Source organism: Catharus ustulatus, chromosome 13, assembly GCF_009819885.2.
Source record: "Catharus ustulatus isolate bCatUst1 chromosome 13, bCatUst1.pri.v2, whole genome shotgun sequence".
Lineage (NCBI taxonomy): Eukaryota > Metazoa > Chordata > Aves > Passeriformes > Turdidae > Catharus > Catharus ustulatus.
In genome coordinates this window covers 7,832,773-7,858,439 of record NC_046233.1, presented here as the reverse complement: position 1 = coordinate 7,858,439, position 25,667 = coordinate 7,832,773, and the positions used below count along the sequence as shown (strand labels likewise).

General features: G+C 45.9%; 1 protein-coding gene across 18 annotated transcripts in view; it reads right to left on the bottom strand.

Annotated features, from left to right (window-relative positions):
- The window catches only part of CADPS (calcium dependent secretion activator), a 204,919-nt gene that overhangs the window by 154,671 nt on the left and 24,581 nt on the right, over positions 1-25,667 (bottom strand). For all 18 annotated transcript variants that reach the window (XM_033071283.1, XM_033071286.1, XM_033071294.1 and 15 more), the window contains exons 2-3: positions 9,936-10,049; positions 5,530-5,862 (exon numbers count right to left, since the gene is read on the bottom strand). In XM_033071283.1, coding sequence (XP_032927174.1) covers positions 5,530-5,862; positions 9,936-10,049 — 447 coding nt within the window. The remainder of the gene's footprint in view (positions 1-5,529; positions 5,863-9,935; positions 10,050-25,667) is intronic.

Genomic DNA, 25,667 nt, shown 5'->3' with positions numbered 1-25,667 from the left:
CTCCCCAAAAGGCAGCAGCACTGTGGCACACTGCTGGGCTGGCAGGGCCACCCTGCTCACTGCCCTGTCATGTCCCTCCAACTGGCTGAGGTCTTCCCTGTAGCTCTCCTTGGATGCTGGAGCTAACAGATGTCCCATCTCAGACACCCTTCCTGCTCCAAATTATAGACATCACACACAGAGTCACTGTTTCTGCACTGCCTGGGACCAACAGGGACACTCATGGCACCTCTCTGTGCCTCCTGGTAACCTCCATCAGCAACTCCTTCCAAAGGATGCATCTGGCAACAAGGGTCCAGCAGAGCCAGGCACCACCCTGCCCCTGCCCTGACAGGGCACTGTCCCCTCTCAGTTTCTCTGCCCTCCCATGCCAAAATCATTCTTCAAAACATTGCATGCTGAGCTGATGGAGAAGGGCAATTTCCCGTTCCTCCCCAAAGGACCACGTGTGTGTATCTACACTGTGTTGTTATGACAGGGAAGATTTCATTCACTTCCCAGCGCTTCTCCCTTCTTCAATTTCCCACTGGGTGCTAAATCACGGCGGGCTCTGGGAGATGCTCGGGCCCTGACAGGAAGCTGCAGCTGCTGCTGGCTGCTGCAGGAGTAATTACAACCCTGCAAGAGGCTCCAGGCTGCCATTTCCGTTTCCATGGAAATAAATACAGAATTACTGAAAACAGACCGTGATGCTTTATGGATTTTGAGGCTTTTTATCATCTCTAAACCACTTTAACCCATTTTTATTAGTTGTGGCTTCGTTTTAAGTGGGGGGGAGAATGAATGATGCTCACAGAGTAGGTGGAACAATCAAAAGGAGTTTGAAATAGTGAAACAGGGGGACAAAAGCCACAGGGTGAGGCTGATACCCTGGGGATTTGCAAGGGGGAGAGCAGTGCTGGCCAAAGCTGCTGGTTGTCCATGGCACACACATCCAGCCTTGGAAAGAGGAGCCCAAGGAGGTTCATTGGTTCTGCCTGCAGCCCCGCAGCAGTCCCAGCTCACCAGCACCACCCCCAGCACAGGCTGTTTGTGGTGGGCTCTGGGTCCAGGCAAACCTCCCACCCTTCCACAGGTCTCATTACAGCCAGAGCTAGTGTTTAAATGCTCAGAACTGCATTAAGCTTCAAGATGAAGCTAGAATACAAAAGAAATGCTTTAACAGGGAGCAGAAGGGAGGGATCTGATCCTAAACCCGAGGCCCTGAACTGAAGAGATGAGCACAGACAGGTAACTCCACACTGTGCAGAACAACCCTGGACTCAATGCTCATTACAAGGCACGGCTGGCAATTCTTCATCCCAACAAACTAAATGAAATACTTGGTCTGGGGAGGATACACACAAATCAAACATTTATTCCGAGATGACCTTTGCCTTCATCTCACTGTCTGAGCTGTCACTGTGCCTCACATGAGTTTCTGCCTCTACTTGGGCTGCAGCTTCCAAGTACCACTACAGCTTCTGTGCAAACAGAAAGGATTTAGGATATATTTTAAAGGAGATGTCTCCAACTTTCAGCTAAGTCAGCAAAGTCAGCTCACGCCACGTGTTTGGCACACACTGGGTACATGATGGCCATGTGACCGTGTGCCAGGCACATGATTGACACATGTTGGGTGTGTGATGGGCACATGAGGGGCTCAACACACCAGAGCAAGTGAAGAAACCAAGTTTGGTACATCCACACAAACTGCAGAGATGAGAGAGGGGCAGAAGGCAAGACACCACCTCAGCAAATCATTTCTAATACTGACTTGAGCTAAAATCAAACACTTGAGTCAGTTTTTTTTTGGCAGGGGAACTTTATGCTATGTGAGAAATGTCAGCCTTTGGACATAGTGTCCTAATTCAGCTGCGAAAATAAATGTCAAAACAGTGAATTCTAGTTTTAAGCCAGCTCCATTTGAGAAAATTTGGGTTGAAATGTTTCCTAGTTAAAATCACAGGGCCCCAAAACTTATGAAACAATTCCAGTTGCACTGGTGAGAAGTCTTGATGCCTTTATATGAAATAGCCACCAGACAGCAACGAGACCTGGTGTGTTTTGCACCCCACCCACACATGCACACTTCTCTGATGTTTTGCCTTCTATATGGAAGGACAGAAATAGATGCTGAAAAACCATGACCATGTATTACCATCACTCAGCAGGTTGGACATGCCTATATTTAGTTATTTTCTTTCAAATCCAACATCTAAGGGAGTTATGCTTAGCTCAGGTTATTTTGCCACAGTATATGGGACACTTCAGGCCCAGGAAAGAAAAAGTCTGACTGTGAATCCTGAGAGTTCAGGCAGTTCTGCAGGGAGAGCCCACTCTTCCTCTGAAGCAGGAGGATGGACTTGCACACCTCATCACAGACAGGATCTGAAACCTGCTCCTGCTGCAGGATGAACTGAACAGCACTGTACCAGCACCAGCTCCAGCTCTTCTCACCATAACTATAAATGACTTCCAAACACAGCTTGAGACAGAAACGTAAATCACTACCCTACGGCTGGGAAAGAACAAGACAGGGAGAACACCAGAGCCTGATCTTCAGAGATGCTCTGAATTCAGCCATCATGAAGGTCAGCAGGAAACAGAGTACCCTAGGAAATGCCAACTGCTGCAAGAACCCAAGTTTGGAATAGTCCAACATGTACGAAAAACAGCTCCTCTGGCACTCGTCCACACCCACAGGTTAATTACAAAGCAGAAGAGCTAAACTTAAATCTTGCCAACCATTTCTGGACCAGAAAGCCCAGACTGAAACACATTTGTCCCTCCACTACACCTCTCACACAGCAGAGTAGCTTGCTGTTGGAGCCAGAGATGCTCAATTCCCATGCTGACTCCAGTGGAGCAGAAACACCAAGCCACGTGGCATGTGTTATGCAAAAAGCACAAGACTCTGTGTATTATTTAAAGTGTTCTGGTCAGAGTTTGTGCTTAACAACACTCTAATCTTCACAACTATGCTGCTACAACACCACTTCCCATCTTTGTTTCCTAAAAGCTTTTTCAACTGCATTAATACCTTGCTATCAATAACTGCTATCTCAGATCCTGCTAAATCACTGCTATCACATTAAGAATACACTTATCTCATGCCACCTGGGGATATTGTATTAAAAAATCTCTTTAGAAATCATCCTCCTTCTGCACAAACAAAATATTTATCTCAGAAGTGAATGGAGATGCAGTCCCAGTGATGCAATCATTATGCAATTAGTGTGATGTAACAGGAGGCTGCATAGAGAAAAGCATCTACTTTCAGACCACAGAAGCACCAGCAGTGTTTGGGGTGCTCAGCACCATTCCTGCTCATGCTTTTAGAGGACAACTAGACAAAGCCTTGTCACCCCTTGTCTCCTTGCACAGTCTCTGGGCAAAGCAAGAGCACAGACCAGCCAGCCCCTCCACAGAGGACAATGGGCTTTGCTTTTCTAATTACAGGTGACTGACTGATAAACTGCATGAACAGCACAGTGCTGCCACTCTGGAGAGAATGATGGCATTCAGACAGTCTGCCAGGGAAAAGGTTGCTTTTCCCAATTGCTCCCATGCATGGCAGACAAGCTCAGATCAAAAAAAAGCATAGCTTATACCATACCAAATTACCACTGAGAAGCTCATGACTGGCTGCAAGCAATGGTTGAGTCCCTGTGGAAAGAATAATGGTGAACAGCAATTTCAGTACTCCATGGCAAGTGAGAAGTACAAAGTGTCTGCTGCTGGCCAGAGAGCTCCAAAGACCCTGCTGGTACAGCCTGGATGACATGACCACAGCAGCATCAAAAAAGGGTTCCCAGAGCAGAACCTGTGACCTCTTATCCATGGAACAGGGTCCCAACCCACAGCATCACTGCACTTTAACAACTCCCACTGCATCCCAGGAAAGTACCCACTGACCTGGCAGCTTTCTGAGGCTGCATTGCATAAAGGACTATCCCTTTTGCATAGCTAATCTCCACTATCCAGGTATTAAAACCAGAGTAACTTCCGTGCTAATACTGTGTCTTCTGTAAAAGCTTAAATTATGGGTTTACTGCCTCCAAGTACTAGAAAAGACCCAGAATTAAATCCTTCACTTTCAGACTAAAACCCATGCAGGAAAAAGATCTCTTGATGCAACAGGGCAATTTGCAGGGAGAAGCCTCTGGGTTCATGGTGTCAGCCAGAAAGGTTCTAACATGCAGAGATCACAAAGCAGGGCAGCTGTGATCAAACACTGTTTTCTGCATCAGTGGGAAGCACAGACCAGGAGGGAAGGATCACACACACGCTCACGCAAAGCCACCCTGGTCCTTAGCAAAGTACAGGTCAAGGGAGGATGAGAGATACAGAGCTGGAGTTGGTTTCAGTTAAAAAATAAACCAAAACACAGCAGAACTGACTCAGGTCTTGACACATCACTGAAAACATTATGGTTCTGATTTTAAAGAATTCTTCCAACAGAGGATGTAGGCACAAAATCTGTGTAAACACAATTTATGAGGGCTACTGCAGTCTTTGTTATGAAGACACATTACTCAGTGACATTTATTATCTTCTCCCCACTCTGCCATTAAGGTCGGAGATGAAGATAAACAAATGCAAGATAACTAAGATCTTTACGGGGTAAAAACAGATCAAACATAATTCTCTGTGTCTTAAAAAGAATTGGAAATGTCTAGACAGAAGACAGACAGAATTGGTCTCAAATGTATTCATTTCAGTAAGAAGCTGAAGCCCTGAATTACAGGGAAAAGACTGAGGTCTGCTCCTCCTCCTCCAAAAACTTTCCACACCTTACTCTGTCTGTGACTCTGGCATCCTTTATCCCGCCTGTGATATTTATATCCAATAGCAGGTGACCGTAATCTGGGTCACCAGCAGTGTGGATAGCCACTGACAGCCCTCAGCAAGAGCTGCTGCAAACACAAGCAGCCCTGCAGAGTCCCAGCCATGCAGCTCTGGAGAACTGGCCCTTCTGGGGTAGAAGGAAATGAATGGGAAAGGTTTTCAAGTGCAAGCAGAACTACCCTGAGGTCATGGGGCTTTGGGATGCTCTTTCCTTCCACCACAGGCACTCAGGGATCACAGAGTTCCCTCTACCTAAGGAGAACATGTATAATCCCACTGGGAAAGTCTGGATAAACCACCCATCCCAGGGACTCCTGGGATCCTGCTACTGACATCACAGGCTGTAAGAACCTCTGTCATTTAGACTGGTGATGTGACTCAGGAAGGGCAAACAAGCCACAGGCAAACAACCCACTTAACCACCTCAAAGACCTGCTCACCCAGACACAGAGCTGAGGAATAAAATTTTCCCATCTCAGCAATCCTATGGAATTGCACAAGAAAATGAGCAAGAAAAGGAGGCCCACTTGGACAGCCAGAACAGCACTGGCAGTGCAGAAGCCCCACCATAAATCAACCCCCACTTTCTTGGTAGAAGTTCTCTCCAAAATAGTCTGGTCAGACACAGTTTCTAGTTCATAACAGCAGTACTTCCCATTGGCAAACTTCCCAAAAAACCCTCTTCCATTCCCATTTTACCTGACATGCATTGTACAGAAGCTGATGCTCAAACTTCTTGATCCCCAAAATGTTCTGGAACATCTCATAGAGCTGCTCCTTGCTGAGAATGAGCTCTGAGGCAGCACTCGCTGTCATCCTGGCCTGTTGCTTCCTGGGATCCTCCTCCCCACGGTAAATAGCATCAAACTTTGCCATCCAAGAGCTCAGCACTGTCTCCTTGCTGAGGCCATCGATTTCTGGCAGGCTGCGCACTCTCTTCTCGATGTGTTTCTTGAAAACCTCCCGGGAGTCGTTTGCGGAGCACCCTCCGCTCTGCACCATCCTGGCAACACGGTCACTTTTCAGGAATACCTGCAAAGAAAAGGGTGGTTTCAAATTGTGTCACTTGAAAAAAAAATCCCTCTTAAGTACCACCAAAGGTGGTTTCACTGCTGGGAAGCTGCTTATGGACTGCCAGGACATTCTCCAACTCCTCACTCAACTGCCACATGTTGCCAGAGGTTTCAACTCTACTTTGGGAAGCATAATGGAATCAGGTGAAGGTTCTGCTTTGCCTCCACTAAAATGAAATATTTTGATGCAATTAGGACTTGATGTGATGCTATGGTCACGCCTCACCAGATACATAAATGCCCTTTGGAAAAGCAGGATTTTATTTTGTTCCATCAGATGTTTTAATAAGAAAAATTTTGTACTACATTCACCTAAGCAAGTCCTGCCCTGTTAGAAAGAGCAGAGTCATCTTACTGAAGCCAACAACACTGCACTGGATTTATTCTGGTAGCCAAGGCCCTGGGAAGCCTCTGAAAGGACCAGGTTTACACCCTAATTCTACTACACCAGAGGAGAGCCTTGCTGTTGCCCTGCTGTCCCAGGAATGGGAAGTGCAAGATGGTTCAGCATGGCTTGAACCTTTGCAGACATGTAGAACATTGACACCAGGAGAAACGGGAGGAGAAAACATTCCATAAAGATGTTCTTCAACTGCAAGAGCAGCAAAAGGGTTAAAACATGACAGACTCCCACAGGCCACAGATGTCCTGGGAACTACACAGAGCTGAAGGTTTAGAGAGACAGGGATAATGTCTTAGCTCTCCTCTCCCAAGCCCTAAGCACAGAAGAGCAAATAATATCTAGTAAGAAAACTGCTGTTTTATTAATAATGCTGAGAACTGATGAATACAGCAGCTTGGAAAGAAGCTGTGCCCTCACAAGGGTGTATCTGTCAGCTGTCAATAATTAAAGAGCTTGAGGATGACCTAAGGACATGGTAGATTTTGTTTTTATATACCATTCAGCAACACAGTACTCCATGTTCCCAGATGCTTGATGGCACAGGCATCTGTTGGCAGAAGCAGTGGGTTTTGTCCAAGGACCAGATCAAAACTGATGGTGAGCAAGAGCTGGGTTGTTTCCTTCTAATATCACGATGGGAGATCTCACTCCCTGCAGAAAAGACAGGCAGAATGCCACCAACAACCTCTTGAGTCCATGCAGAAACAACAGCAGCATGTGCTTTGTTTCCTTGTGGAGGTTGAGTGCTAATGCCCCAGGTGTGTCCAGATGCTTTCAGGTAATGGGTGAGGGGTATCAAGAGCCAAGCTCCTGATGCACACTGACTGCAGGAAATGGTGAGGGGTCACAGTGACCAGCCCCACTGCAACATCCTGGGCTCCCACGTCCCCTCATCCATGCCAGGTGCCCAGGTCTGAACCTGTGTGACACTGCTAATGACTTCCCATGGCTGTTATCCATGGTCCTCACCCCCAGCATCGTCAGCAGTGGGATCTGGCTCCCCATATTCCCTCAGCCCTGATTTTTCCTCCCTGGGTGTGGAGCAGGAGCCAGCAGAGGAAAGGAAGGCTGCAGCTGGCAGGGAGGAGGCAGGCACAGGGGAGCATCAGTCAGACACAGAGCAGCAGAAACCATGAAATAGGAAGAAAAAAAAAAATTTAAAAATAGATTAAAAAAAAAAAAAATTAAAAAAAGGTGTTCTGTCCTGTTTTCTTTAGAAACTACCAGGTGAATTGCCAGGCTGTAGGACTGCTTAGTAGGGTTGCCAGGAGCCAAGAATTGCCTAGAACAAAATCTTAGCATGGGTGCTCACACCAATCCTTGCAGAAGAGAACTGACCTCCAGGAGCTGGGTCAGGCATCTCCTGCCACAGCACAGATGAGCCCACCATGCCTCTGTGTCTCTGCCCAAGCAGAGTGGAAATGGGTCTAGTGAAGCACTTACATCATATGACTGAAGTGGCTGCTGCAAGATGTGCTGGTGACAGACAAAGCTTTACTCATTAGAAGTGAAAGGACCTGAGAACAGCTCCCCTGCAGTGTGTTGGAGTATGCTGGGCCTGCCTGAGCACACGGGTCTGCAGCATTCCTGCAGGCACAGCAGTGCTTTGCAGAGCAGCAGCAGATCACTCAATTTTTTAATTTGATAGCAGCCTGTGAACTAGCCTAAGACTGACAACCACATGCTTACCCTGACAGCCAGAATTAACAGCAAAATGTGACTATGCAAAACACATTCAAGGCAACAGCAAATGTATTTCTGATCTACAATGTCACCCTTTCCTTTTTTTTCTCTGCAAAAAAAGAATCATTCCCAGGTAATGAACTTATTCTGCACCATTAATAAATGGACCTTTTAGAAACATCAGCCATGTCCTGCACAGAGATCACCAGTTTCAGATGTGTGTTTTCCAAGCCATCTTGCAGATTTATAAATCAGTAAATGCTGATTTTTTGATAACATCCAGCAGAAGGACAGTTAATCGAATAAAACTGAAATTTGCAGGAGCTGAGATAAGCAGGAGCTGCTGTGATTTGCACAATGGATGAACCAAGAGGGGCACATCTGTGCAGAGAAGGAAGGGAGAACACTCTCAGCAGGGAACACTGCTTGGACATTGAGGGGCAGAGGCTTTCTGTGGCAAGGGTTTGCCTTGTGCCACTGCAGCTGGTGCTGAGGAACAGCCACAGAGGCAAGCTTCAGCTGCACAGAATGTCAATCTGCTTTGGTTAAAGGAGACCAACAGCTAAAAGGAAGAAAAAGAAAGTTGTGCTAAAGGACACAGAGTGATGCATTACACTTTATGTGGCCTGTTTCAAACAGGACAGAGCCAGTGAAGGGTCCACTTGAAGACATGGGCTTGTGTACACTTAGTGTTAATCTACTGCTCTTTTGCAGTTTGGTAACTTGGGGCATGTATACAGCACAGGACTTCTGGAGCTGACAGCACACAGCCAGACCCAGCAGTGAAACAGGGATGTATTTTGCCTGGTTTTAAGCAGTTTGCTTTTCCTGTCCAATAATCTTATCTGAACAGATTATGCTGCTCTTGCATTCTAAAACACAGCCTCACTCGGTCTTGAAAACTTTATTTGAGAGCACCTGTTCAGTGAAGCTGTGATGATCCCTTGGCAATTTTTTTCTGATAAAACATGTAAATGACTCTTGGCTTCCTTCCTGTATAGAGAATGATGGAGTAGGAACTACTACACTGGTTTAATAGAGTTAATCCAGAGATAATTTGTGCTTTCCTTACACAGAAGCAGCTTTTGTCATATCTATAGAGTTAAAATTCTCTTCACTTTTAGTATCTGATTTTGGTTCCTCTTAGATTGCACTTCTAGAGAAATATTTTATGTAGGCAATTCAAAATCTTCACCTTCTGTGACAGAATAGCTCTAGGGAGAAAGAGAAGTGGTTTGCAGAAAGGCTAGCAAAAGAATAAACAACATTCCTCATAGAAATGACAAGCACTGATTTCCTTCAAAACCAGAAACTCTTTCCCTCCAAGCAGAGGTATAAAAGGCAGCATTATGGGGTGCATACGAAGAGAAGCAAAAAGACAGATATGCATAATTACTCTTTTGCACAATTATGAACAATTTTTCATGTTCTCTGGTATCATCTAGTTTTGTAGATGCACATCCTCCTCACTCCCCCTTTGCTTTGCAGCACCTGTCAGGCCAAAGAGAAGACAAGGCTCTTGCTGAAAATCCCAAAGTCAATTGGATACAAAACAAAAACTCCCACAAGAACTGAATGGGTTGCCTAGATTTCTCTTGGTATTTTTCACATGGAGCATGTGGCATTGATTTTACTGATTTTGCCATCTTCCCTGTTTTAGAATACACTGTTTAAAAGTACCAGGAAATTATTTTCAGCCTTCCCCCTAATCAAACTATAAGGAAACACCATGACATAGGGGTTGCTATGGTTGTTCCATGGTTTACATTCAAACCCTGAACCTCCCCAACACTGTGATGTACCAGACATCAGACAGAAGCCACTTTGCACTACCCTTTGCTTCATACTGTGTGATAATGGACAAATCATTAATTCAGAATTCAACTCCATCTGTGAATAGGGACGAGGACAGGGATTCATAAGAGCATTGCATTGTCTCTCCTTACCTCGTAGTAGCTCTGGACAGCATTTATAAATGCTTCATCTGCCACAATCTGGGTTTCTCCATTGAGAAAAGCCTGGAAACGATCTTTGATTGTCTGGAGTTGCTGCTTACTTATCTGTAAAACATGCCAAAAGAAGAAAATTCGTCAAAAAAACACAGTAATTGATCTGCAATATCTTATTGTGGTGCTTATAATGTGCATTTCTGCTCTCCTTTGGGGACAGCAGCAACAGCTGAAGAACCTGCAACACATGCATGCACTCTGCAGCCTGGTCAGTTCATTCAGGCATCACAAGCACCTAAAGTCACCCTGAACATCACTTCTAAGCACCTCTGCCACCACAAAATGCACGCAAGACTTTTACTACTTTGGATATCCTCAATTCAAAAGCAATCTGCTGTGTGAGTGCTTGGAAGAATCTGTTTTGGTGCAACCCCTTCTCTACTCAGCTTCTCCTCCCCTTCAGAAGCTGAGGTTTCACACCAAATGGAAAGCCTTGCAAGCTAGCTCTTGGTTTTAGGGTTTGTTTCTTTTTTTTTTTTCGTCTTTGCTCATTTTTTTGGCTTTTCACATACAAAACATCAGTCAAAAGCAGTGGTCAAAGAATTCAATGCTGAAATCCTATGACAGCAAACCTGTTCTCCTTATCCTAGCAAGGACTTTGCTGTCTCTCTCTGATGCTCAAAACACTTTCTGTCCAGTATACAGCTGGTATAACTTACAAGAAAATTCACATTCTGTGAATGACATCAATAGAAAGTTTACAAGGGTTTATTCCAGCCTTGTAAGATAACATGCCATTATTTTTCCAATTTATCTGTCAGTTTAAAACCAGACATAGCTAAAAAAATCACCTCTTCAGCTTACAATGCAGACAAAGTCACAGCAGGCATATAAGTAATGTATCAGCAATACAAGCATAATATCTTAAAGTGTAGGCAACAATCATGCTGAAAAGCTGCAGGGATTGAAATGTAGCTGGGGCTGGTTTACCATGGTGTTACTTCACATTCGAGGATAAGAATTAATTTTGACAGAAGGAAGCAAACAATATGTATATATTACAACTTCAAACTGAAAGGGAAAAGAGAGCAGTAAGAATTAGGGCTGGTATTTATTAGTGATGAAAAAGTTTAGAGAAGAGTATTTTTTCTTATTTGTATGCCAATGGAAGAAACCAGTCAATTAGAATGGAAGAGAAAGATAAAATTAATGGCTCTAAGTGTCTAAATAGCTTTGAATAAAGTATTCAAAACTGCAGAGATTCAAACAAGTAGAGCATAATGATGCCTGGTAAACACCACTAGTGATAAAAAGCAGGAGAGGGACCACTTGGAAAATGCAGTGATAAATATCACTGGAGCTACAGTCACGACGTGCTACGTGGGGTGTTTAGGGACTGCAGTAGCAAACATCATGAACACTGTAATTAATTCCTCAACACCATGCTGAGAGGGGTTAGTGAGCAATAGCAATTTGATGCGATAATCTGGGATTATCCTACTGCTAATGGAGAGGTGTTCATCAAAGAGACAAAGTGAGACTCACAATTCTATGCTTTAGAAAACGTGGAATGGCTTTCCCCACCTTGTGGATGCTGCAAAGGTGGGTCATTGCCATCCCCAAAACACCAGCCCAGGCTTCACAGGGTCTGACACATGCAACAAAGCTCAGCTTCACAAGGCTGGAGTAAGGACCATCCCATAACTTGACCCACCTCAGCCTTGGGCCATAAGCCCAGAGGAAAAGCACTGCCAAAAGTTTATAGCTTTTATGATAACAGACCCTTAGGACCAAAAATTAGATACTATCTGCCATGTCAGGCACCTAAACCCCTTTGGGGTGTTTGCCAACAGCACCCTAGACATCAGGAGCCCTTGGACAACACGCACAACATCAGATGTAAAACAGGCTCCAAACCTATCTGAGTTGATGGAATTGAAAACTGGGTCAATGATAAGAGGAGCCACAGACAATGCAGTGATCGAGTGGGAGACACCTGTAGGAAGGTGCTAGGTCTGTTTTTATTAATCATTTAATTATCTCAAAGAAGTGAAAGGTAGGATGTTAATTAAATATATTGATGATTTTGTATTAGCAAGCATTGTGAATGTCAGAAAGAAATGACAGGGCAACAGATGCTATAAAAACCCAACAAAAGAAACGGAAAAACTACAGGTAACCTTGAAATCAGGGTGCTGAGGCACAAGGAAAGACATACTAAGAGCATAGATACTCTCAGCTAAGAGGCTTGTCATTTGGGAATTTTACAACATGCATGGCATATTTATTACATTTTTGTGTCCAGGTTATTTCTTAGGACAACCTCCAAAAGTCCCTGCTTGTTCAATTCCTATAATGCCATCTAGCAGCAGTGTTTTACCTTCCTTCCTCAGTACTGAATGGGCTACCTTCAGAACAAATGATGCTCCTTGAAATTCCTAGAAATTCCCAATACTCAGCTCACACGCAAGCTCCTGGGGGCTGTGGAAATGAATCATCGGATTTGTCTCTACTCGAGTGTCAGTTGTCTCCTCCTCAGCCAAGCTGTACTCCAGCATTTTCCCCATCCAGGGAAAAGGAGAGCCCCTCTGATCACACCAGGCTGCAGCACAGTCCAGCCCTCAGCTAACAGGACCTTCAGTCTGACACCCCCACCAGACCATGAGGCAGCACAGGGTATTGATCCACGTCTGTGCCACTGTTAGGGATGTTATCAGGGAAGCAGTCAATCTGAGACACAATTTAACTGTGTTCATATTAAATTTAGCTTCTGCAGCACAGCAGCAAACACCTGGTGCAGAAAGCCAGACCCACAAGGGAGCAGAGGAGAGCAGACTGCAGGTCAACCAAATGTACCCAACACGCTTCACCTCCTATTTTATGCCTCTTTCCTTCCCCATCAGGCCCACAGTCATTGCTGCAAAATTCCACTTCTGGGGCAGCTGGGAGGCTGCACCTCCCAGCAAAAGCTGGAGCAAGGCAGGGGGGTAATCTCAGCACCAGCATCACGCTCCAGAGCCTTGAGGCAGTGCCAAGTGATGCCATTAACTCAGCCACAGGCTTAAAAGAGCACGTGCCCTGAACACTCAACTGGAAGCTTAAGTGCTTTAAAGTCAGGGGTGTTATTTTATCTCATGTAATTAGAGGCACCAGTGATAAGCCAGAAATCCATATAAAGCAAGCCAACAGCTTCTGCAGATCCAGTAAGGCCACTAAGGGGCCAGTACAAACACTTTTCAGTTGCCTTCTGTAGGGTGCTCCCAAATAGCAGAAAACACCAGAATTATTTCTACTCGGAAGGACATCAATAAAACATCACAGCCTTCTCACCAGCTGTGGCAGGAGGTGAAGCCCTGTTAGGCTGCAATCCCAGCAGGGGTGTGGATGCTGGGGGCACAGCCTCGCTGCCTCCCATGCAAACACAAATCCGAGTGCCATCACACAGAGAGCTGGGAGGAAACAGGAAAACTGGTGGATTGAAGAAGTTTATTGTGTTTCCCTTCCCTCTCTTTTCCAAACTGCTCCGATGTTCCCTACAACTGCTTCTCACATGTGAGCCATGACAAAACAAACAGTCATTTCTGCATTCCAGAAGGATCACACAACACAGCACTCTGGACCCAAGGGAGCTCTCCCAAGTTAATGCTGTGGTGTGCTTATGCAGCAGAGTGTTTCCCAGACCTTTACCTGGCTAAAGCATGGGAGTATTTAAGTTGCCAGATGTATGCAGGCATATTAAAAACAGTAATCAACTGAGGCAGTGAACTCCTGGCACAGGTATCAGGCACAGCACCCACGGAGCTTTTGGGCTGGCATCCCTTGTGGATTGCATGGCTTTTTATAAGAAGCTTGGCAGATGTTTTTCCCATAACAGGCTGCATTATGGGGAAGAGCTCACCAGTGACCAGACACAACCCCAAATGATTCCTACCTTCTTGGTCTAACTTTGTTAAGAAAAACCACATGCCCAGCACAATCTAGTGACCTCACAACCTGACTAACGGCCCACTGGCCACAAGCAAATCACAGAAGCAACCAAATGAATTTGCTTGATGCAGATCCCAGCAAACAGCACATCAGCATCTTTGGGACAAACATTCACCAGCAGTTTTCTTGCTCTGTGTTACTTCTGCACATACTCAGTCTGATTCAGCGCCAAATGCAAACCTGAACTCAGGGAACCACGGCTTCTCCAAAGTGTTCCAGCCAGTGAACAGCTGGCATCATCTCTGTGCATCATCTCCAGCCTCCTTTGCCTACACCAGGGAAGCACAAGCACTGCAAAGAAGTGCTGTTTGCCACAGAAAACTCCTCCAAAAAAAGTTATACACAGCAATGTTCCTCACTAAGCCATCCTCTTTGATTCTAAGCATGCAGGAATGTCTACAGCACCAAAATGGGACCAGAGAGGTTGTAGCATCTCCAGACTTGCACATTTCCACAGCCTGACTGCATGAAAATGATCTGGTTTGGGAGGAAGCCCTGCTTTGAACAGGGAAATTGGGCCAGAGACCTCCAGACCTTCCCTCCAACCTGCATTATGGTACAGCAGTACAATAACCAACAGAAGATTTGGAAGGAAGGGTCGTCCTAGGTTGCAGATTGCTGAATCCGTCAGTAAACAGCAAGATGCAGCATAACACCTGTACACATACTCAACACCAGCTACAGATACTAAAACCTGCTAATAAAGCCCTGTCCATCAACGTGACAGTTGCTGAAACAAAATTTGGGCTCTGTAGAACGATGTTTCCAAGTGAAAGGCACCCTGTGGTTGAGAAATGACCCCCTCCACCGCCACACTACAACACCTCTGATCAAGGATTGAATGTTGCAGTGCACTGATGCCTCACACAGCCCTTGCACACTGCACATCCCACTGGAAGGGTCTTTCCTGCAGGCAGGACACGAGCATGCACTGCACACTGGTCCCTAATGGCTCAGCCCATCAGCATCACCCCTGTCCCGAAGGAATTTCAGCAGAGTGTTTCAGCTCAGGACTGCATGTAATTCCCAGGGGAAGCACCTCTGCTTTTTGTCCAGAAAACCCAGCAGCAGTCACCCACGAGCAGCACTGAGCTCTTCCTTCCCACAGCCCCTGCTGCTCAGGGAGCACTGCAGGGAGGAAAGGAGGAATATTTAACTGCTCACTGTGCTGCTGCTCTGGGTTTGGTTTTGTAACATCCAATAAATATTTCATTACTCCTCACTACCAGGTGATTTAGGAAAAATCTAAACCAAGCAAATGAGCATCTCTCATCATTGCTGCTTTCAGAAACCAGTCACAACACAATGTGGGAGGGAAGGTGTGGGGAGGAGGCCAGAGCAGTTGAACACTGTCTCAGGAGAGAGGCCAGAGGCCCCAGCAATGGGCATGAGACTAGGGGAAAAAATCCAAACAGTCTATTTTGCACTGGGAAAATGGATTGGGTTTTCCCTCTGCTGATGTGGATTTCCCTGTTACAAGAGAGGGCTACAGGTGGGGTAACTCACAGCCCCAGATTTGGGGTTTTATTTGCAAACTCTCCTAGGCAGATGTGGCTGCTCAGCAAACAGCTGAACGCTGCTGGCTTTCCACTGCTCACATACACGACCAGTATGAATTGCCAGTCTCAGGAAACTGTTCTCAGCCACCTAACGGTGCTTTTTCTGGTTGTTTCAGAGAAATTTAATTCTTGCTACCAGAAAGATCTTCTTGTGCTTTGGTTCCTGATAGCCACCATATATTTCTCCAGGGATACCCTTACAATCTGACCATGTACAGATCACTGTGCACACACCCACTGTTTTGCTGCTGCCTGTACAATTCCCTCTTTGTGGCTGCTTGATTTGTTGCCTCTCCCTCTGTCCCTGCTTTACAGGCCCTGATGCACCCACACTGGCCACCCACTCCCCAGCCACACTCATCCTTTGTGAGTGCCAAACAAGAAAAAGGCATGGTCCTGGCAAGCCACCCCAGTGTCACCTACTCCCCTCTCAGAAGAGGTGTCCAGCTGATTTGTTGCAGAGGAAATGACTGCACCATGACCATGCCTGGGTTTGTACACGTGGGCAGTGAAGAGCACGCACAGCCTGCAGCAGCTCATGCCCTGCCTGCTCAGCCTATCTGTGGTGTTGGGGATGGGTCAGAGCAACCGGAGGAACACTCCTACATACCCACCTGCCCTGTGCTCAGAGATCAGGCTGGGTTTGAGCACAAACAATGCAAACAGCTCCTGGGTCCTTACACACCAGCACAGCACTGATTTGGAGGTCAGAGACTGAACCAGCCTCTCATTCAAGCAGCCCAAGAACACAAGATTATTATTTCCTGACTTTAGGGTAAATATCTGCTTCAGCAATGTGACTAAAGAGGAGAGAAAACCCACCAGAGCAGCCTGCAGAGGAAGAAAGCCCCTTCCTCTGCCCAGCCACAGAGCTACCACCCAGCCATGGCTCCCCAGAGCACAGCTCCAATCCCTGCCAGGACCTCTCACTACCTCTGTTATTACCAGCAAACTCCAGCAGCTTTGCAGCACAAGCAGTGAGTGTTAAATGATTCTGGCACTTGCTGGAACATTTCTCCTGTAAAGAGGCTCAAGTATTGCTGCATAAGTATGGGAAGGCAAAACATCAATCCCTTTGGATAAGCCAGCTGCAGACACAGAGGCTCTAGATCAAGCAGTGCAGATCTCCTCTTTCCACTGTCCCACACTACATCCAGTAGCAGATTTATTGGAGAGACAAAGCACAGGCTCTGAGTAGCTCTCTGAAATACATGGATGTGTTTTTTTATCATCTCAAACCCCGAGTATATTTCTTTTCTGTGATTCACTCTGCCAGCTAGGCACACTTTTTTGACATACATGAAAGACCTAAAACGCTATTATGGTTTCTCCTACTTTCTGAAATACTGCAGTGCACAATGCTAAAAAAGGAAAGCAAACCCAGGATTTGGGACTGGACCTTGCCATGATGACTTTCCCCTTGTGCTTTCCAAGCTAAACCTTCCTCTTTCACAAGCTACACCTTCCACCACAGAGCAAGCCTGGATGCAGGTACATCAAAAGCTACCTTGCCACAGCCTGCTTCACTTGCTATCTTTGTTTGTACCAGGGGTATCCACCCAACACTCACACACCACCCTTGCATCTGTCCCCTTGCATCTCTCCTCTGCAAAGGGTCCCCTTTTCCATTAACATCACAGAACCACAGAATTATTTAGGTTGGAAGGGATCTCAAAGATCATCCACCCCCTCTGTCATGGGCAGGCATATCTCCCACGAGGCCAGGTGGCTCAGCTGTGGTTCCAATCAGGAAATTCTGCTCCTGCCTGCAAGTTCCTTTCCGTGGTGTGTCTCCTCCTGGTTGGTCCCTCCTCTGCAGCTGATGTGCTGGCAAGTAACCCCAAGATGGAGCCACCTGACAAGAGCACAGAAAACTTGGAACTTTTTCCACCTTTGATCTTATTTTACCTAAGCAAGCCATTAGCAGAGTGAGTTTGTGACAGATTCAACAGACTAAGTTAGCCCTGCTGGGTATCTTTCTGTGGATGATCAAACAGATACAGGCCCTTATTTTTTTTTTTACTGCTAATAAAAATATGACTTTGATCTTAGAAGAATAGAGAAGCCAGCACAAAACAGAAGCAAGAAATAGCAATGATAAAATACTAGGCCAGTGACTGAGGATAGGCTGAGGGGTGATTGCTGCTCTGAGAAACCTCCCTGGTGACTTGTGCTGTGCCGGGAACCTTGCCTGGTGAGGTCTGCTGGGTAAAACACATCATCATGATGTGGCAGCTTTCAGCAGAAAGCCCAGCGTCATCCTGCCTGTGGTAAAAGTGCAGCTGCTCTGTTAATAAAACAGAAAAAGCAAACCCATAAAAATGCTAGCAGAAATACAGCTAGGAAATAAATCCAGGGGACAGATAGAATGGAGGCTGTCTAGAATGGGCAGAGTAACAAGCAACACTGGATGCCCCTTTGGGTGCCCAAAAATCCCTTTACTCCCAGGTTGGGCGCTGCAGCTGGATTATCTCCTTCTCCTCCTCCTCCTCTCTCTGGCTCACACACCTTCCTTATTCCCTCCCAGTCCCTGTCTGATTAACCTCAGGTCCTGAGGGCCACTAACACAACCACTTACTCAGCCTGTTTCAGCAAACCCCCTAGCAAGGGCCTGGCCAGAGGGGCACTTTGAGACATGTTTGCTCTGACTGCTGTAGGAACTCTCTGTAAACACAACAGACATGGCTTGGCCTTGCCCTTTCACTCCAGTGCAGTACATGTGGTACATTCAGTCCACTGTTGCTCTGAGACCTCAAAAAACACTTAACCCAGGAAAAAGGATCAAGGGAAAATCTTCCTTCTCCTCTGGAGCACCACAGGCAGTCTTCAAAAGTAACATTTTCACTCCTTTTTTTCTGTTGGATGGAAAACAACACATGGTCTGTGGAAGCCTCTGAGTGTTAATGTGACACAGCTTCTGAGACATCCATCCTTTCATTGCCTCAAGACCTTGGTGTGCTGCAGTGGAGGAGGGAGGTGGGGAGCTGGAGAACATCACAGGTCCTTCTCCATGAGACACCCATGCTGAGACCCTTGGAAAAGTCAGGAACAGGCTGAGCTATGATCCTACTGGAATTTATATTTATTTCAGAATATTCTGAGGACAACTTCCAGAACTTGGATGTTCAGAGCCTGACTGAAAGGAAGTAAAAAAGACAGTTTGGGGTATGGATATTACACATTTATTGCCCAGTGGCTGCAAAGCCCTAAGCCTCTCATTCAATCATTTGCAATAAACAGCTGATACTGCATTTATTTGATAATAAAAATAATAAAAAAAGCAAAATCTCTTACAAGTGCTGCAAAGGAGCATTTGCAAACAATTCCCAAGTGCCCAAAAGAAAGAATTGTATAGAAGTCTTGGTTTTACACTGCTGGTCAATATAGCCAGAGCCCCTTTAACCTCTGCCAGGAACACTCTGCCAGCCCCTCCAGGGGGGTAACTAACAGCACAGAACCTCTTTCCACCACCTAGACCAGTGTTATTTGGACAGTTCAGCAGATCAGTAACCATATTGCTGCTGACACTACTCAAGTATCTCCATCCTTGGACTAGGGGCTAGGAATAGCCAAGTATATTGTGGGTTTGGAGATCCCAGGCACAACCTATGGACAGTAAAAGATCCATAAACTGATCCAAAAATGGGGGTGAGGGATGAGGTGGGAACAAAAAGATGGTCTATGCTGGGGGGCTCTGGGATTCAGCCCATTTGTCTGCTCCCTCTGTGCTGCATTTCCCATTTGTGAAGGAGAGTAATAGCACTTCATTTCTCTCCAGAAGTGGCTACATGCATGAAAAGACTGAGAGCCTCTCACAGACTAAGATGGTGCATATCCAAGAAGAAAAGAAAGCTACTTCTAGAGACACTTTAAAATCACTATTTGAACTATTTCCATCTCTGTGTTCCTATTCCAGGCAGACCATACAGATTGCAGAAGCCAATCATCCTTCCTGGTTAATGTATACAGCAGCTCATGCTGACTTAGAAATATTAAACAATCAGAGCTAAAGATCTCCTACTGGCACTTCAGATGTCCAAACAAGAAACACAGGCTTCTCTCTGTTCTTTTTTAAGGTTAAAAAAAAGCACATCTACCATCACTGGCATTATTTTTGCATCATTTTCATCATTAAACTCTGCCTCTCCTCCATGTCACAAGCTATTTTAGAAACAGCTCTTACTGAGCAGAAGTGGCAGACAAATGAATGGAGATTCAAGGACTCCTGGTGTGTCCCAGCCTCTGTGAAAATGCTGGTTTCAGCCTGGCAGAGTTAGCGGGGGGGGAATGTCTTTGATGGGAATGAATAAGATGGCAAGAAATGAAGAGGAGCTCCCAGGCAGGCAAGGCTGAAATGCTGAGCCCTGCTGTGGGCACCCCATATGCCCATGCTGCTCCTGCCAAGAGCTGGGGAAACCACCAGCCCCCAAACCAGAGGGCTGCTGTCTGAATCAACATAAAATTGGGCTGCTGGAGCAGAAGAGGAAGCAGATGTAGTTCTGAGCAATATTTTTTTTTCAAAAGAAAGCACATTTTCAAAGCAGTCCACTAAGAGACATAACCTACTACACACCATGGCTCTAGCTAAGTACAAGTTGTTGTGCTTGAAATTTTCCCTTGTTCTGTGCATCTGCCATGAGTTCTAGGAAACAAACAAAAAGAAAGAAAACACTCCAGATTTTAAGAAAATCTGTGTAAGAGCCAAATGCATCTCTGATCCAGTAAAAGAGAAGCTGTCTCCTTCAGACAGCACTTGAAAAAGGTTCAATCAATCAGTCAAGCCAGAACAAAATTTGCTTCTAGATAGAAAAACAAGAGAAAAGGTGTGAAACTGTAGTGTACATCCTCCTCCACCTCACATTTCCTGCTAAAGTGAGTAATATCAGATTTTTACAAGGGCATGTTGTTTGGAGCTGGAGGAGAAAGTTTAGTAAAAGGTAGTTTGTTCTGAGGCAACAAACTACTGCAAGAAAACAGCATTTCCAATTTCCATGCTCACCGCCAGGCAGAGACACGGGAATATACCTTCACAGGATGGCTGGTATGTACCTGGAATAGATGAGAATATCTGTCTGCTCCTTCAAACACATCAGGGAAATTCCTCTGCAATAACATCATTCCACTGGGGTGATAGGCTATTATTTAAAGAAAGGCACTGTTTAAATTATCCAATTAGCTTCCCACAGCCCAGTTTCTGTCAGGAGGCTGAAAACAAGGGGGCAAATCTTGCAAATTATCTGAGGCATCACAGAGTGGGGATGGAAGCCCCAGGGGGATAAAGCCCTCAGGGTGGTTTCGTGCAAGCAAGTGCTTGGATTTCCAGGCTCGGAGCACATTCACTTGACAGGGAAAGCTGGAGGAAGCAGTGACCTTTTCTCAGCTTTAGGCTGTAAGCATAAATGAAGCCCAGCTAGGGCAGTCATGGTACACACAGCCTGTGTGCAGTGTGGGCAGGGCCCGCGCTGGTATCTGCAAAGGGACAATTTGCTGTTTGCATGAAATTAGGCATGAAGTTCAACCACGGTTTTCACGATAAGGGAAAGGCCGTTTGCTGGCTGACAGGCTCTGGAGTCTGCAGTGATCAGTCAGAGCCTTGCAACCCAGGAGATCTCCTGGGGAACGGGTGCAAGGACAGGGGTGAGGCATCTGAGCTGAGCACAGCCTGGCACCAGGACCTTCCCCACACAAACCCCACCTGTGGAATGAAACAACCAATGCCACAACCAGCCTATGACTGAATCATCCCTGGGGGCACCTGGCCAGGGTAAGAGGGACATCCTGCCCCCTGAGCAAGCAGCCCTCTGCCCTCAGTGCCTCTGGCCAGCATGCTGGCTGTCTTTTGCCTTTCACGTCCTGCCAAGTTTAATTAGAGCTAAAGAACATCCCCCCAAAGCTGCTTGCTGTGAGCCAGCACCACCCACCCAGTCCCAGCAGCAGCACCCAACTGCACAAATCTTTCCTGTTGGCTCTGGGGCACAGGGAGCAAATGCAGCCAGGTCTGGTCTGGTCCAGCCACCTTCCCATCAGCCTGAAGACACAGTACTGGTAAACTGGATGTTAAAAAAAAAAAAAAAACAACCAAAAAAAAGGGGGTTTTTGTGCCTCTTATAGCCTGTGGTTAGAGATAGTAGTTTGAAGCATCCAGCTTTCCTAACAATCCCAAAAGACTAAGTTTGGAACCACTATTATACATTAACTATCTAAAGTCTGGCAATTTTCAACACAGCAGTTGTATATGGCCATACATAAAAATCCTCTCCAAAAACACATGCCTACACATTAAAAACTCTCATTTAAGCCAGGAAAGCTGTTTTAAGGATTCCTGTGAAGTGTAGTATATTGCAGGCTGTCTTCAAAAGAAGAAAGATTCATTTTTCTGCTTTGGACTTGAGACAGAATAATTTTAAAGGCTTTGAGTGAGTGATGAGCTCTGTGCATTTCTGCTGGGAGGGTCAGAGCCCCCTGCTATCCTCTTCCCATCAGATGAGCTGTCTCTGCTCCTCATTTGCTGTGGGTTGTGCAGAAGAATTGCAAGCTGATGCTACAAGAACAGTGACCTGCAGCAGAAGGGGATGTAACAGATGGAGTAAATATCCTCTTCAACACACCCCCAGAATGTGCTGTCCAAGCTCAAAATCCAGATTTCTTATGTGTCTTACATTACCTTACAATGGAAAAGCCAGGAGGAGGGATGAGAGCAGGCTGTGCACAGAGGGAGCAGAACACAGTCCCAAGAGCAGGAAGGAAGAATTGCCTGTTGCTACATCTGATAATGACTTTGTCTACACATTGAGCCCAAGTTGAAACCCCCACAAAAAGCAGCAGAGCTACTGCAGAACTGAAGCATATAATTTCAGAGTGTTTGTAGGAGCAGAAAAACACGTGGGCATAAAGAAAGAAGAAAAGACAAAATGAAATTATTCTTCATAAAAGACAGCTGTGCTAGCATTTGCCTGCAGCATTCTCTATCCTGGAGCTTTCCTTCTGCTTCTAGGAGCCCTGCAAGAAGTCACTGAAACCGTTAACAGTCAGAACCACAAAAAAAAAAGGGAAAATAAGCTCCCCAAATGAGCACAATGCACTGATTCACTACTCTCATTTTCCTCCTCCCAGTAAGTGTGAGGAGTGAGCTATGTCCTGGAAACAGGTCTGTGCAGGTGGCAGACCCAGAGCCTGGTGGCAGCTGGACCCCAGTAGTCCATGTTACTCTGATCCCATAAAACAGATCCCACATTATGCTAAACATGCACAGACAATCCCAGAGACTCCAGCTCACCTCAGCCTACAGCATGGATTGCTTTTTTTTTTTTTTTAAAACTCAAATATTCCTATTAGAAGCCTCAGCCTACGCTGAAGAATTAGAGATAACTGGTACCCGCAGAAATTGGAAAGAAAAACACTAACCTCAAATATTGCTTAAATAAAAGCAGCAGAACTGAGGATATGGGAATCCAGTCACTTACCTGAAAATGCCCTAAAATATTTGAATGAAAGGAGTTTGGAGTTTCACTCCTGCTGCTGATTGCTGGGCCAGCACCAGCACAGCCAGCGATGGTTCCCTTGGCGTGACACACACTGCAGAGGGGGCCCACACAGCCTGCTCCAGAACAGGCAGCCCTGACTGACAGTTGTCTCAGAGAAATGCTTTCCCAGCCCTCTGGAATATCAGCAGTGAGCTTTTCTGGCAGCTGAATGAGGCACACTGGGAGATGGGCAGGGAACAGGGAGCCTGCAGGGTGTGCAGGTCAAGGTAGGGGATGCCAGGTACCAGCTGCACTGGCTCATGCAGCTCCTTTGGCTCCAAACCTCATGAAGACGGGACCAGACTGAACTGTGACCAGAAATCTGGACGAGGTTTGTGCCTGGGGAAATGCCAGAAAGCAGCACAAACAAGCCCATTCCCCTCGTTCCACACTTTCTCCAGCGATGCCAATGTTACTTTGCCATCCAGCCCCTCCTTGTCTGCAGTTTCTAAACGTCAGAGTTTTACACACAATGGTTTCTTGAGTGGGCAAGTATCCTGCCCACACCAACACAAGAAGGACAAACTGGTGGGAAACTTTGTTCCACCTACAACTCGTTTCCAGCCAGGTTTCAGCACTTGGCTTGACCACGCAGCAGAGAAAGCTGCCAGCCTCCAGCTGAAACCCTGGCTGTGGGTTCAGAAAGTCAGACATTATGCATGCTGTAGCAAACAAAATTAGCAATAAAATCTTCCTCCCCAGGAAATATTTGGAAAAAAAATGCTAGGGAACCTGGCAACAGAAATCACTTGAGATATTCAGCATCCCTGCCCATCAGCTCCAGTCCTGGAGAAGATACTTTCACCTTCACTGACTAAAAGCCCAAGAGTTTATCAGAAGCAAAGTTCCCCAAACATGAATGCAGAACTGCTGGGTACAAGTCACTCCTTCTGGCTGATGTCTGTCTTTTCAATCTCACTTTTGTCTCTGATGCTATCTCCCAGGACACACTAAAGCTCCCTTTAAATTAAGGTGGCAAATAGAAATTTTTATTTCCTTTAATCTCTTGAACTGTGACTACTTCTTTACAAATCTTGTACTATTTTTTGAGTTTTGTGATTAATTCCTTAGACATTTTTTTACAGAAATGTGCTTTAAACATACAAAACAAATCCCAATTCTTCCTGGTACAATGGAGAAGCAAAGAAACTGAAGATAGCATCAGAAAAAAACAACAAAGAAAGACAGAAGCCTTTGCCACATTGCAGGCTAACAGTGAGAACATGATAGAATAAAGATGCTTATCTTGAGCAACTGAGAGCCTGCACAACATGAGTCAGAAAGACCCATCAGCCTGTTTGGGAGACCAAGGAGATTTCTGAATGGGGCTGGTAGCTGAGCCCTCTGCTAAGCTGTGCACAAATTCTCTTTGCCTATGGGCTGACATTTGGGTGGGTGACAGAGGCTGCATTTCCTGCTCGGGGGCTGCTGCTGAAGAGAGAGCAACACACCCTGTAGTTATGGAGGGCCATAGGGAAAGCCTCTGAAGCACTGTGGTGGAGGCTGGAATTTAAAAGAAGACTTTTCTTCCCTTATTCTTGGTGCCTGAGAACCAGCATTAACCCCCACCACACTCCTCAGGCTCTTCCCAAGAAAGAAAATAACAGAACATTAAGCTGGCACAGTACATATGAAGTGACAGCAAGACCCCTTGCAGTAAAATCTCTGTGTGATGCAGAAGGAATTACCTCCACAATTCCACTCCTGTCAGACAGCAAAGCACAGCACAGAGGGTGCTGTGCTGCTGATGCCAGAGTGTGATTTCCATTAGTGTTAATAGGAACTACTGACAGAAGCAGCAGCCAAGAAGCCAAAAAGCCTCCAGTCTTGATGAGTGTCTTTGCTGAGTACAGAACTGCATTAAGTCAGTCCCAGCAGCTGTAGCAGGCAAATGATCACGGCTGTGAGCATGAGAAAAGAGCCAGACTCCAAAGAAGGGCTGGATCCCAGCTGGGATGGGGCACTGGAGCTGGAGCAGCACAAATGGCCAGTGAAGTGCCAGCAATGCAATTTGCCAACCAAAGCCCACTCCAGTGCCCACGTGGCAGTCAATCACAGTCCTCAGCAGCAGGCTTGAAGGAACCAGGTGGCCACTGCAGCATTTCTTCAGCTACATCATGAACAGTAACTGCCAACAACCACCAAGCTCCTGGGGATGGGGCACAGAAAAGCATTTTGATCCCCAGTGGAAATGTAAGATAGTTCACAAGAAAGTATAGATTTGGAAAAACAAGGGCTTGGATCAGAAGATGATATAACAAAAAACAAAAAGGTGGGCCATGAGAAAACTACATGTATGGAAGAACAGGGGCTTGAAATTTCAAGATGTTGTTTTGGTCCCTATTAGGGTCTAGCAGTTCAGACTGAGAGAAAAGGCCATCATTATAACCTTCACTTCAAGCCATTGAAGATTTTTTGGATAAGCAAAGACCTAGAGAAAATTCATCCCCAAGACATAAAAATAGATTTTTATTAATTAGAGAAAAAGCCAAATACAAATCACAATCCCCTGAGAATGGATAAAGTAGATGTCAAGGTTATTTTCTTGAAAACAGTTTAATAAGCAGGTGCTGAGCCGTTGTTCACCATCTCCTGGTGTGTCACATGAGGCGAGTCGCTGGCACAGCCTTGGCCCCTACAGTTTGCAGCAAAACCATCAG